The sequence below is a fragment of the Zonotrichia leucophrys genome, unplaced genomic scaffold (genome assembly GCF_028769735.1).
Source record: "Zonotrichia leucophrys gambelii isolate GWCS_2022_RI unplaced genomic scaffold, RI_Zleu_2.0 Scaffold_48_389894, whole genome shotgun sequence".
NCBI classification, from domain to species: domain Eukaryota; kingdom Metazoa; phylum Chordata; class Aves; order Passeriformes; family Passerellidae; genus Zonotrichia; species Zonotrichia leucophrys.
In genome coordinates, this window is record NW_026992253.1 from 161,401 (window position 1) to 172,831 (window position 11,431).

Genomic DNA, 11,431 nt, shown 5'->3' on the forward strand with positions numbered 1-11,431 from the left:
CTCCGCAGTGCCGGGCGGCGCCGGGCCGGGACGGACGGAGCGAGTGTGCCCTGACCTGCCCCCGCCATGAGCCCCCTCAGCGTCCTCACCCTCGTCCTGCTTGGAGCCCTCCTGGCGGCCGCCGGCCCCACCCAGTTCTTCCGCGAGGAGTTCGGGGATGGAGGTGAGGGAGGGGCCGGGGCGGGGGTCGCTGAGGGCGGGGCCTGGGGGGGGCTCCTGAGGTGAAGGGGGTGGGGGGGCGGTGCCTGAGGGGGCTGGGGGGAGTCTGAGGGGAGGCAGGAGCATGGGAGCACCCTCCGGTGTTTTGTGAGGGGAGAGAATGGAGGGGCCTTCCCGTCTTTCTGAGGGGAGAGGGGGGGATTCTCCTGGGATCTGTGAGGGGAGAGAATAGGAGGATTCCCTGGGACTTCTGAGGGGAGAAAGGTGGGGGGGGCGTGGTGTTTTCTGAGGGGAGAAAATTGAGTGACCCCCCCCCTTCCCTGGTGTTCTGTGAGGGGAGAATGGAGTGATCCTCCTGTATTCTTTAAAGAAAGAATGAGGGGATTTCTCTGTTCTGTAAGGGGAGGATGTGGGGGACCCTCTTGTGATTTGTGAGAGAAAAAAAGGAGGGGATCTTCCTGTGCTCTGTGAGGGGAGAATGGGGGGACTTCTCTGTGATCTGTGAGGGAAAAAAAGGAGAGGATCTTTATCTCTCTGTGTTCTGTGAGGGGAGAATGGGGGACCCTCTTGTGATCTGTGAGGGGAAAAGAGGAGGGGATTTTTATCTTTCTGTGTTCAGTGAGTGGAAAATGGGGGAGCCGCGTGTGCTCTTTGGGGTGACAGGGGACACAGGAATAATCCTCATGTGTGGGGACAGGGAGGATGGGGCTGCTCAGGGTCAGCCCTGGGCAGGCAGAGCAGGTGCACAAGCAGCAGGAAGAGAATCGTGAGCACCACAACACCCACATGGCTGCTCCTGGGGGACTTTGCTTTTCTTTACAACCTTAAAACCACGCAGCCAAGAGCCCTGCCCTGAGCTCCTGCTGGCACAGGTGGGGTTTGGGGTGCAGGGAGCCAGGCCTGCAGGAGCTCAGAGCGCTGCCCCTGCCCCTGACAGACGCCTGGACCCGCCGGTGGGTGGAATCCAAGCACAAACCTGACTACGGGCGCTTCGTGCTCACCGCCGGCAAGTTCTACGGCGACGCCGAGAAGGACAAAGGTGAGCCGGGCTCCCGGCAGGAGGGGGGAGAGCTCCGGGCCGGGGTTTTATCCCCCGTTTCCCCACCACGCCCCACGTCCCGCAGGGATCCAGACGAGCCAGGACGCCCGGTTCTACGCCCTGTCGTCGCGCTTCGAGCCCTTCAGCAACCGCGACAAGACGCTGGTGGTGCAGTTCACCGTGAAGCACGAGCAGAACATCGACTGCGGCGGCGGCTACGTCAAGCTCTTCCCGGCCAGCCTGAGCCAGGAGGACATGCACGGCGACTCCGAGTACAACATCATGTTTGGTGGGTGTCCCCCCGATCCCACAGATCTCGTAGGGTGGGCTCAGCTCCTGCCTGTCCCCCTCAGGGTGGGCTCAGCCCCTCCCTGACCCCCAATGTCCCCCCCAGGCCCCGACATCTGCGGCCCTGGCACCAAGAAGGTTCACGTGATCTTCAACTACAAAGGCAAGAACGTGCTGATCAACAAGGACATCCGCTGCAAGGTGGGTCTGGGGGTGCTTTGGGGGTCCTGCTGTCCCCTTTGGGGGGGTGTCCAGCCCTGCTGAGCCCCCCCTGTGCCCCCAGGACGACGAGTTCACCCACCTGTACACGCTGGTGCTGCGGCCCGACAACACCTACGAGGTGAAGATCGACAACGCCCGCGTGGAGTCGGGGAGCCTGGAGGAGGATTGGGATTTCCTGCCCCCCAAAAAGATCAAGGACCCCGAGGCCAAGAAACCCGATGACTGGGACGAGAGGGCCAAGATCGATGACCCCGAGGACACCAAGCCTGAGGTGGGGCCTGGAGGGGCTTTGGTAGAGCCCTGATGGGGTTTGGGGGGAGCTCTGAGGGGTCTTAGGGAGTAACCTGGTGGTCTTCAGGAGCTTTTGGGGGGGGGTCTTGTAAAAACATCCTGGCAGGATTAAAGGGAGAATGGATGGACTGGGGAGTTGAGGGGTTTGGGACACCATCTTGGGAGGTCATAGCGGATTTTTGGGGATCACAGCAGGTTTGTGGGAGGCCATAGCATGTTCCTGGGGGTCCCAGCAGCCCCCTGAGCCCCCTGACTCCCTCTCAGGACTGGGACAAACCCGAGCACATCCCCGACCCCGACGCCAAGAAACCGGAGGATTGGGACGAGGAGATGGACGGGGAGTGGGAGCCCCCTGTGATCCAGAACCCCGAGTACAAGGTGAGGCCTGGGGGCCGCAGGGGGGGCTGGGGAAGGGGCTGAGCCCCCCCTGAACCCCCCCTGAGCCCCCCCTGTGCCCCCCAGGGCGAGTGGAGGCCGCAGCAGATCGACAACCCCGACTACAAGGGCAAGTGGGTGCACCCCGAGATCGACAACCCCGAGTACAGCCCCGACCCCCTGCTCTACTCGTACGACAGCTTCGGGGTCATCGGGCTGGACCTCTGGCAGGTGAGGGGGGGTCCCGGGAGGGTCCTGGGGGGTCCCGGGGGGCTGCAGCACCCCCTGACTCGGCCGTGCCCGCAGGTGAAGTCTGGAACCATCTTTGACAACTTCCTGATCACGGACGACGAGAAACTGGCGGAGGAGATCGGGAACGAGACCTGGGGGGCCACCAAGGTGAGATGGGGACACCTGGGGGGGCAAATGAGACCTGGGGGGCACCAAGGTGAGATGGGGACACCTGGGGGGGCAAATGAGACCTGGGGGGCCACAAGTGAGATGGGACCCTGGGGGGCAAATGAGACCTGGGGGGGCAAATGAGCCCTGGGGGCACCAAGGTGAGATGGGGACACCTGGGGGGACACCAAAGTGAGACAGGGGCACCCCCCGGTGACCTCCCCATCCCTTCCCGCAGGACGCAGAGAGGAAGATGAAGGAGCAGCAGGACGAGGAGCAGCGGAAGAAGCAGGAGGAGGAGGAGAAGCAGCAGAAAGAGGAGGAAGGGGACGATGATGGCGACGGGGACGAGGAGGAGGAGGATGAGGAGGAGCCCGAGGCCGAGCCCGAGGAGGCGGAGGCGGCCCCACGGGACGAGCTGTGAGGGCCCCGCCGCGGGCCCGTTCTGTCTCTGTGAGACCTGGACTCTTTTCTATGGGCGCCGCCGCCCGCGGGGCCCGGGCAAGCCGCGACCGCGCCGGGACCGAACCGGCACGGCCGGGACCCAACCGGCACCGGGCGCCCCGCGGGGCGAGGACTCAGGACCAGCGCCGGGGGTGGGGAGGGTGCGGACAGGGGATGGGGGGGGAGCACCGGCGGTGTCGCACGGGACTGTACGGGGGTGTCGCGATCCGGTTTCTATTAAATTAACGATCGTCCCGGCGCCGCCGTTTATTCGTCGTTATTTCCCCTCGTTCTCCCCGCTGCCCGCGCCATGTTGCGGCCGCCGCCATTTTAAGCCGCCGCGCGCGTCACGTGACCGCGGCCGCCCCGCGCTGTAACCCCCTCGCCGTGGTCACGTGATATGGGCGGGGGCAACCCATGCGCGGGTTTTCCCGCCATCACGTGACGCCAGAGCAGCCCCGCCCCCTGCGCTGCGCCGTCTTGTGATCACGTGACGAGAAACGGGAAAAGAGGGGGAAGGCGGGAGCGAGGCGCGCGCGCGGGCGGGCGCCGTGACGCACTTCCGGCGCCGCGGCGGAAGCGGCGGGGCCGCCTAAGATGGCGGCGGCGTGAGTTGCATGTTGTGGGGCCGCCGCGAGGAGCCGCCGCCGCCCCGTCCCCGTCCCGCCATGGCGGTGACCGTGACGCTGAAGACGCTGCAGCAGCAAACCTTCAAGATCCGCATGGAGCCGCACGAGACGGTGAGGCCGCGGCGGAGCCTCCGCGGGCGGGAGCGGGCGGGGCCCGGCCGGGGATGGGCCCGGTGCTCGCCCCCCCCATCGCCCTCACACCGCGGCTGCCCCGGGGGGTTCCGGGGCCTCCCGGGGTCCGCAGGGACGGGATGGAGCCCGGTGAGGGGGGGCGGGGAGGCCGCGTCCCCCTGAGCCCCGTTTGGGCGGGGGGGGCGGCACCGGGGGGGCTCCGGGTGCCCCCAGCCCCAATTTGGGGAGGGGGATCTGGTGGGGGAGACTCGGTGTGACCCAATCCCCAATTCGGGGACGGGAATCTCATGGAGGGGCTCCGTGTGGTCCCGGTTCCCGTTATGGGGAGGGGGATCTGGTGGGGGGCTCCGTTTTTCCCCCACTCCCCATTTGGAGATTGTGCAGATTTATTGGGGAAGATTCTTTGGAATCATTTCTGGAGGTTTATTTGGGAAGATCCTTTAGGAACATTTGGGATTTGTGCCTGCCCTGCTCTGGGGATCTTTTCTGCAGATTTATTCAGAAAGATTCTTTGGGAACATTTGGGACTTGTGCAGGTTTACTCGGGAAGATTCTTTATGAACATTCGGGGTTTGTGCCTCCTCCTAGGATCATTTGTGGGAATTTATTCAGGATTCTTTGGGATGGTTTGTGCAGATTTATTAGCGAAGATCTTTTGGGAACGTTTGGGATTTGTGCCTGCCCCGGGGGATAACTTGTGGAGATTTATTCAGGACGATTCTTTAGGATCATTTGTGGAGATTTAATTGGGATGGTTCATTGGGAACATTTGGGATTTGTGCAGGTTTGTTTGGGAAGATTCTTTGGGAACATTTGGGATTCAAGCAGATTTATTCACAATGATCCTTTAGGAACATCTGGGATTGGTGCTTCCCCCAGGGATCATTTGTGGAGATTTATTTGGGAACATTTGGGATTTGTGCCTGCCATGCTCTGGGGATCATTGGGGGAGATTCTTCAGGAACGTTTGGGATTTGTGCAGCTTTATTCTGGACGATTCTTTGGGATCATTTGTGCAGGTTTAATTGGGAAGATTCTTTGGCAATATTTGCGATTTGTGCCTCTGCCCAGGGATCATCTGGGGAGATTTATTTTGGGAGGTTCATTGGGAACGTCTGAGATTTGTGGGGATTTATTCAGGAAGATTCTTTAGGAACATTTTGGCTTTGTGCAGATTTTTTTGGGAAAATTCTTTGGGAACATTTGGGATTTTTGCCTCCCCTGCCGCGGGTGAGCCCGGGGTGATTTTGGGGTGTCCCCTGGGGGGGTCCCCGTGCTCCCCTGACCCCCCCGGTGCAGGTGCGGGCTCTGAAGGAGAAGATCGAGGCCGAGAAGGGCAGCGAGGCCTTTCCCGTGGCCGGGCAGAAGCTGATCTACGCCGGCAAGATCCTGAGCGACGACGTGCCCATCCGCGAGTACCGCATCGACGAGAAGAACTTCGTGGTGGTCATGGTCACCAAGGTGGGGTAGGGGTCCTGGACGGGGTCTGGGGGGCCCTGTGTGAAGTTTGGGGGCGTTGGGAGGTCCCTGTGTAAAGTCTGGGGGGTCTCACGGCCATTTGGGGGAGCCCTGAGGGGTCCTGGGGAGGGAGTTAAGGGTCTCTGTGTAAGGTTTGGGGAGTCCAAGGGGTCTCTGAGCCATTGGGAGAACACTGAGAGGTCCCCAGGTAGGGTTTGGGGGGTCTGAGGGGTCTCACGGCCGTGTGAGGGAGCCCTGAGGCGTCCTGGGGAGGGATTTGGGGGTCCCCATGTAGGATTTGGGGAGTCTGAGGGGTCCTTGGGAGGAATCTGGGGGTCCCCAGGGAGGCTTGCAGAGTGCAAAGGCCTTTGGGGGCAGGGGGAATTTGGGGGTCTCAGGTGGCTCTGGAGGGACTCAGGCGTCCCCCAGAGTGGGGTGGGGGTCCCAGGGTATCCCCAAATCTGGGGGTCCCAGGGTATCCCCAAAGCTGGGGGTCCCATGATATCCCCAAAGCTGGGGGTCCCAGGATATCCCCAAAGCTGGGGGTCTCAGGTTCCCCATTCTGGTGTTCCCCACTCTGGGGTCCCAGGGTATCCCCAAAGCGGGGGGTCTCGGGGCTCCCCATTCTGGGGGTCCCAGGGTATCCCCAAAGCTGGGGGTCCCAGGGCTCCCCGCTCTGGGGGTCCCAGGATCTCCCCAGCCCCCCTTTCCCCCCTCCCAGGCCAAGTCTGCGCTGGGCTCGGCCCCCCCCGAGGCCGGGGCCCCCTCGGAGCCCCCCCCCGCAGCCCCCCCGGGGCCCCCCCCGGCCGCCGACGCCGCCCCTCCCCCCCCGGCCGCGCCCAGCGAGGAGCCCCCGGCCCAGGACCCCCCCCCTGCGCTGACCCTGCCTGAGCCCGCGGCGGGGTGAGGGACGGGGGGCTTGGGGGGGCTGGGGTGGGTTTGGGGGGGTCTGGGGGGTCAGGGAAGGGTTCTGGGGGGGCTGAGGGAGGTCACGAGAGGGTTTGGGGGGGCTGCAGTCGGGGGGAGGGGGAATTGAGAGACGGGGTGGGTCATTTATTCAGATTTTGGGGGCGGTTCACTGATTTTTGGGGGGTCTGGGTTAGATTTAAGGGATGGAAGGAAATCTTGTGGGGGTCATTAATTTGGATTTAATGATTTAATGGGGGGGGACAGGAGAGTTCTGGGGGTACTGCAGGGGTTGGGGGGCTCACAGGGGTCTTGGGGTGTCACAGGGGGTTTGGGGGGGCTCCCAGGGGTCTTGGGGGGCTCCCAGGGGTTTTGGGGCTCCCCTGATGGTTTCTCCCCTGCCCCGGCAGCTCCGTTCCCCCCTCGGGCAGCTCCGGGCGCTCGGCCGACGCCGCCTCCACCCTCGGTGGGTCCTGGGGGTGGTTTGGGGGGGTCCTGGGGGTGGTTTGCGGGGTCCTGGGGGTGGACACAGGGTTCTAACGAGGGGTTGAGGTTTGGGGAGCTCACTTTGGGGCAAAAAGTGGATGTTTGGTGTTTCCTGCTTCCTGAACTTGGGGAAAAGGAGGTTTGGGGTTGTGGGGGTCCTGGGGGTCTCATCCCAAAGCCTGCAGGGGTCAGTGACTGGGAACGGGGGTGGTTTTGGGGTGGGGGTCCCAGGGGTCCCTCCCCTCTCATGGGGGTCTCTCCCATCTCACGGGATGTTTTTTGGGGTGGGGGTCCCACAGTGGCAGGCTCCAATACGAGACGATGCTCTCCGAGATTGTGTCCATAGGGTCTCTGGTTGGGGGTCCCGTGGGCCCCATGCCATGAGGGTCTCTAGGTGAGGGTCCAGGTCTCTCCCATCTCACGGGGGTCTCTCTGGGGGGGGGTTTGGGGGTCCCACATGCAGTGACGGGCTCCGAATACGAGACGATGCTCTCCGAGATCGTGTCCATGGGCTACGAGCGGGAGCGCGTGGTGGCCGCGCTCAGGGCCAGCTACAACAACCCCCACCGGGCCGTGGAGTACCTGCTGACGGTGAGGGGGGGTCCCGGGGGGGGGCTGGGGGGTCCCGGGCCCAGCACTGACCCCCCCGGCCCCCCCAGGGCATCCCCGGCAGCCCCGAGCCCGAGCGGCCCCCGGTGCAGGAGAGCCGGCCCCCGGAGCAGCCCCCGCCCGAAGGTCAGTGCGGGGCATCGGGGTGGGGCCCCGTGAGGCTCCACCCCCTCGGTGGGTGGGGCTAAGCATGCAGAAATCACCTGAGTGGTTGTTGGAGGTGGGCTCTGGGTGAGCTGCGCTCATTTTGGGGTGTGGCCTGGGGTAAGTCCCACCCATTTGAGGGCATGGTGTGTGCAAAACCCACCCATTTTGGGTGTTCATTCTGTAAGCCACACCCTTTTTTGGGCGTGGCCAGCATAGGTGGAGTCTATGTAGCCACACCCCATGCAGGTATAGTTGTGGGGTGTGGGGTAATGGAGTGTGACCACACCCCATTGTGGGTATGGTTTAACCACACCCTGTTTAACCATGCCCTATTGTGGGCGTGGTCTCATAGTGCCCCATTGTGGGCGTGGCTTGCCCAGTCCTCATTGTGGGTGTGGTTTAACCACGCCCCATTGTGGGTGTGTCCTGACGCGGCCCCGCCCCCAGGCGAGAACCCGCTGGAGTTCCTGCGGGAGCAGCCGCAGTTCCAGAACATGCGCCAGGTGATCCAGCAGAACCCGGCCCTGCTGCCCGCCCTGCTGCAGCAGCTGGGCCAGGAGAACCCCCAGCTGCTCCAGGTACCCCCCGCGCCCCCCTGCGCCCCCCAGGAACCCCCCCCGAGCCCCCCGGGCTGAGCCCACCCCTGTGCCCCCTCCCCAGCAAATCAGCCAGCACCAGGAGCAGTTCATCCAGATGCTCAACGAGCCCCTGGGCGAGCTGGGCGAGCTCGAGGGGGAGGTGGGCGCCATCGGGGACGAGTCCCCCCAGATGAACTACATCCAGGTGACCCCGCAGGAGAAAGAAGCCATAGAGAGGGTGAGCGGGGGGCTTTGGGGTGTGGGGAGGGGGCTTGGGGTTTTGGGGATGTGAGGTTTGGGGGGTTTGGGGTGTGGGGAGTGGAGTTCACGAAGTGATGTTTGGAGTTTGGGGTGTAGGGGGTTTTGGGTGTGGGGGTTTGGGGTGTGGGGAGGGGGCTTGGGGGGCTTTGGGGTTTGTGGGGTTTGGGAGATGTGAGGTTTGGGGGGTTTGGAGTGTGGAGGATTTGGGGAGTGGGGTTTGGTTTTTGTGGGGTTTTGGGTCTGGGGGGTTTGGGGGTTTGGGGTGTGGGGTTTGGTATTTGTGGGATTTGGGGTTTGGGGTCAGGGGTTGGGTTGAACGTGGAGAAAAATGTCACTGTTTGAACCCAGAATAAACATGGGGGTGGGGCCAGTGGCAGGGCCCAGAGTGAATATGGGGGATGCCATAATTAGCATCCTGAGCTAATTAACATTGATGGGAAATGCTGTTTTTAGGGGCTAGAGTAAATGGGAAATAAGAGTTATTAGGGGTTGGGGTTTTGGGGATAAGAGGTGCCATCAGCAGGGCCCAGAGTGCATATGGAGGAATGCTACAATTAGCATTCTGACTTAATTAACATTGGTGGGAAATGTTTTTAGGGGCCAGAGGGAACGGGAAATGGGACTTGGGGTTATTAGGGGTTGGGTTAATGGGATCAGAAGGTGCCACCGGCGGGATCTGGGCTCACTGGGGCCGTTCTGGGGGCATGGGGCTCACTCTGGGGGCTCCAGGGCCATTCTGGGGGTCCGGGGTCCGTTCTGGGGGCTCAGCCCCACGCGTACCCCGTCCCCAGCTGAAGGCGCTGGGCTTTCCCGAGAGCCTGGTGATCCAGGCCTACTTCGCCTGCGAGAAGAACGAGAACCTGGCGGCCAATTTCCTGCTCAGCCAGAACTTCGACGACGACTGAGGGACCCCCGGCCCTCCCCCCTGCCCTGGGGGGCTCCTCCTGCCCCGGGGGGGTCCCCAGGCCGCGAGGGGGGGTTGGGATGGAATCCAGCCTGGAGGGGGGGATGGGGACACCCCCAGCCCTGCCCCCACCCCGGGAGCAGGGGGATCCCCTCCCTGCTCTGGGGGGGGGTCTCAGCACCCCCGCTTTGTCCTGGCCCCCCCCCTCCCCAAAATCCGACCCCCCCTCCCTGTCAGGCCCCGGGGAAGGGAGGGTGGGGGGGGGGCGGCGCCGCGGAACAACCAAAACTGGCGGCAAAGAGATTAAATGCAGAGTTTTAAACCCAGTTTGGGGTGTCCTTGTGCTGTTTGGGGGGGGCTCATGGGACCCTCCTGGTGGGCAACGGACACTGGGGGAGTACCAGCATTACTGGGGCGGGGGTCCTGGCATTACCGGGGGGGGTCAGGTCTGGGGGTGCCCCCGGTGGGTCTGGGGGCGCCCTCGCCGCTCTCGGGGCCGGTCCCGGGGAGCGGCCGTGCCGCCGCCGCCGCCTCGGCCGCCGCCAGGGCGCTCCGCGCCGCCTCCTCCCGCTCCTGCCGCCGCCGCTTCTTCTCCTCCCGCCGCCGCTGCTTCTCCAGGTCCTCCAGCAGCTCCTGCGCTCGGGCCGAGGCCCGCGCGGGGGTCCCGGGCCGCGGCAGCGCCCCCAGCCCCGCCTCGGCCAGCAGCCGCTGCCGCCGCGCCGCCTCCGCCCGCGCCCGCTCCCGGGCGGCCTCACGGTCCCGGCGCCAGGCGGCGACACGGGCGGGCATGGCGGCCAGGCTGCGGGACACCAGCTCCGCCCTGGGGACATTGGGGACATGAGGGGACAGCCCCCGGGACACCGGGACAGGGGAGGACAACGGGAACCCACCCCCAAAGCCTCCCCGTTCTCCCGGTACCGCCGGGCGATCCTCGCCAGGCTGAACAGAACCGGCGCTCCCGGTGCTGCGCATCCCATTTCCAGTGCTCCCAGTTCATCCCGGTCCCATTCCCGGTGCTCCCAGTTCATCGCACCAGTTCCAGCATTCCGGTGCTCCCCACGTCCGGGGTCACCCACTCTCCTTTCTCCGCTGCGCCTCCTCCCTCTCCCGCTGCTCCAGCACAGCCTCCACCTCCCGGAGCGGCGGGTCCCACTCGCGCTCCTCCGCCTCCGCCTCCCGCAGCTGCTCCGGGCTGGGCCAGAGCCGCCACACCGGCACTCCCGAGGCCTCCCCGAGCCGCCCGAACCGCCGCGCGGCGGCCCGCGGGTCCTCCGGGTCGGTGGGGGCCGGGCCCGGGCGGCGGCGGAGCGGATCCGCCCGGTAAGGCCGCACCGGGACCGGAACCGGCTCCGGGAGCCGCGACCGGGCCGGGCCCAGCGCCAGAAGCGCCCGCCGCAAGGGCGCCGCCATCTTGGGTGCGCGCCGGAAGTTACGTCAAAGTGACTGAAGGCGCGGGCAGGAGAGGGGCGGGATCTGAGTGAGGGGCGGGGCCATAACTGTGGGTGGGACCGGGGGCGTGGTTACCAGGGTGGGGGCGGAGCTTGGGCGAAGGTCCCTGGGGGTCCCGGGTGGTCCGGGGGGTCCCGGGGTATTTCCGGGCATGGGGCAGCTCAGGGGACCCCGGTGGGACCGGGTCGGGCCCGGTGGGACCGGGGGTGAGGCCCGGTAGGACCGGGGAGCACGGGGGGCTCCTCCCGGGGGTCCCGGGGGCGGTTTGGGGCTCTTTGGGGGGCAGCGGCCGCCCCAGAGCGGCTCCGGGAGGGGCGGGGGGCGCGGTGCCAGCGACCCCCGGCTCCTCCCCGTGAATGGGGAGGGCTGGGCTGGGGGCGGAACCGCCCGAACGCCCCCGAACCCCCCCGAGCCCGCCCGAACCTTTTCAGCCGCCGCCAAGCCCGGGGCCGCTGCCAAGCGCCGTTAACTCCTCCGTGCCCGCCCCCGTCATCGGGATCCCCCCGCCCAAATCACCGGGATCCCCCCCCCCATTACCGGGATCCCCCCGAATCACCGGGAGGGGCCGGGGGGGCACCGGGAGCGCCCCGCGGTTACCGGGGGTGCCGAGCGCGGCGGGGCCGCTCCTCGCGGGGCCCCCGGGTCCCCCCCGCCC

The 11,431-nt window shown here is 65.5% G+C and overlaps 3 protein-coding genes across 3 annotated transcripts; 2 read left to right on the plus strand and 1 right to left on the minus strand.

Moving 5' to 3' along the window:
* The first annotated feature begins 10 nt into the window (after positions 1 to 10).
* Positions 11 to 3,475, plus strand: CALR (calreticulin). Its single transcript, XM_064737310.1, has 9 exons — positions 11 to 163; positions 1,097 to 1,198; positions 1,284 to 1,487; positions 1,593 to 1,687; positions 1,770 to 1,979; positions 2,264 to 2,377; positions 2,462 to 2,605; positions 2,681 to 2,773; positions 3,012 to 3,475. Exons 1-9 carry the CDS (start codon positions 67 to 69, stop codon positions 3,195 to 3,197), a joined length of 1,245 nt encoding a protein of 414 aa, XP_064593380.1. The 5' UTR covers positions 11 to 66; the 3' UTR covers positions 3,198 to 3,475.
* Positions 3,476 to 3,747: 272 nt separating this feature from the next.
* Positions 3,748 to 9,653, plus strand: RAD23A (RAD23 homolog A, nucleotide excision repair protein). The gene is made up of 9 exons (XM_064737311.1): positions 3,748 to 3,957; positions 5,278 to 5,439; positions 6,158 to 6,339; positions 6,753 to 6,808; positions 7,292 to 7,419; positions 7,488 to 7,563; positions 8,032 to 8,162; positions 8,245 to 8,400; positions 9,215 to 9,653. Exons 1-9 carry the CDS (start codon positions 3,835 to 3,837, stop codon positions 9,326 to 9,328), a joined length of 1,128 nt encoding a protein of 375 aa, XP_064593381.1. The 5' UTR covers positions 3,748 to 3,834; the 3' UTR covers positions 9,329 to 9,653.
* On the minus strand, positions 9,627 to 10,763 carry GADD45GIP1 (GADD45G interacting protein 1). Its single transcript, XM_064737313.1, has 2 exons — positions 10,400 to 10,763; positions 9,627 to 10,147 (listed from the first exon to the last, which is right to left on the minus strand). The coding sequence occupies exons 1-2, from the start codon at positions 10,735 to 10,737 to the stop codon at positions 9,757 to 9,759; spliced, it is 729 nt and encodes a 242-aa protein (XP_064593383.1). The 5' UTR covers positions 10,738 to 10,763; the 3' UTR covers positions 9,627 to 9,756.
* Between the last annotated feature and the right edge of the window lie 668 nt (positions 10,764 to 11,431).

Bases quoted from the DNA above. Each gene is read 5' to 3' on its own strand.
- CALR (XM_064737310.1), top strand. From the start codon at position 67: ATGAGCCCCCTCAGCGTCCTCACCCTCGTCCTGCTTGGAGCCCTCCTG. The intron at 164-1,096 runs GTGAGGGAGGGG...TGCCCCTGACAG, and splicing joins CGAGGAGTTCGGGGATGGAG to ACGCCTGGACCCGCCGGTGG. The intron at 2,774-3,011 runs GTGAGATGGGGA...CCCTTCCCGCAG, and splicing joins AGACCTGGGGGGCCACCAAG to GACGCAGAGAGGAAGATGAA.
- RAD23A (XM_064737311.1), top strand. From the start codon at position 3,835: ATGTTGTGGGGCCGCCGCGAGGAGCCGCCGCCGCCCCGTCCCCGTCCC. The intron at 5,440-6,157 runs GTGGGGTAGGGG...CCCCCCTCCCAG, and splicing joins TGGTGGTCATGGTCACCAAG to GCCAAGTCTGCGCTGGGCTC. The intron at 6,340-6,752 runs GTGAGGGACGGG...CTGCCCCGGCAG, and splicing joins CTGCCTGAGCCCGCGGCGGG to CTCCGTTCCCCCCTCGGGCA.
- GADD45GIP1 (XM_064737313.1), bottom strand. From the start codon at position 10,737: ATGGCGGCGCCCTTGCGGCGGGCGCTTCTGGCGCTGGGCCCGGCCCGG. The intron at 10,148-10,399 runs GTGACCCCGGAC...CAATGTCCCCAG, and splicing joins CAGCGGAGAAAGGAGAGTGG to GGCGGAGCTGGTGTCCCGCA.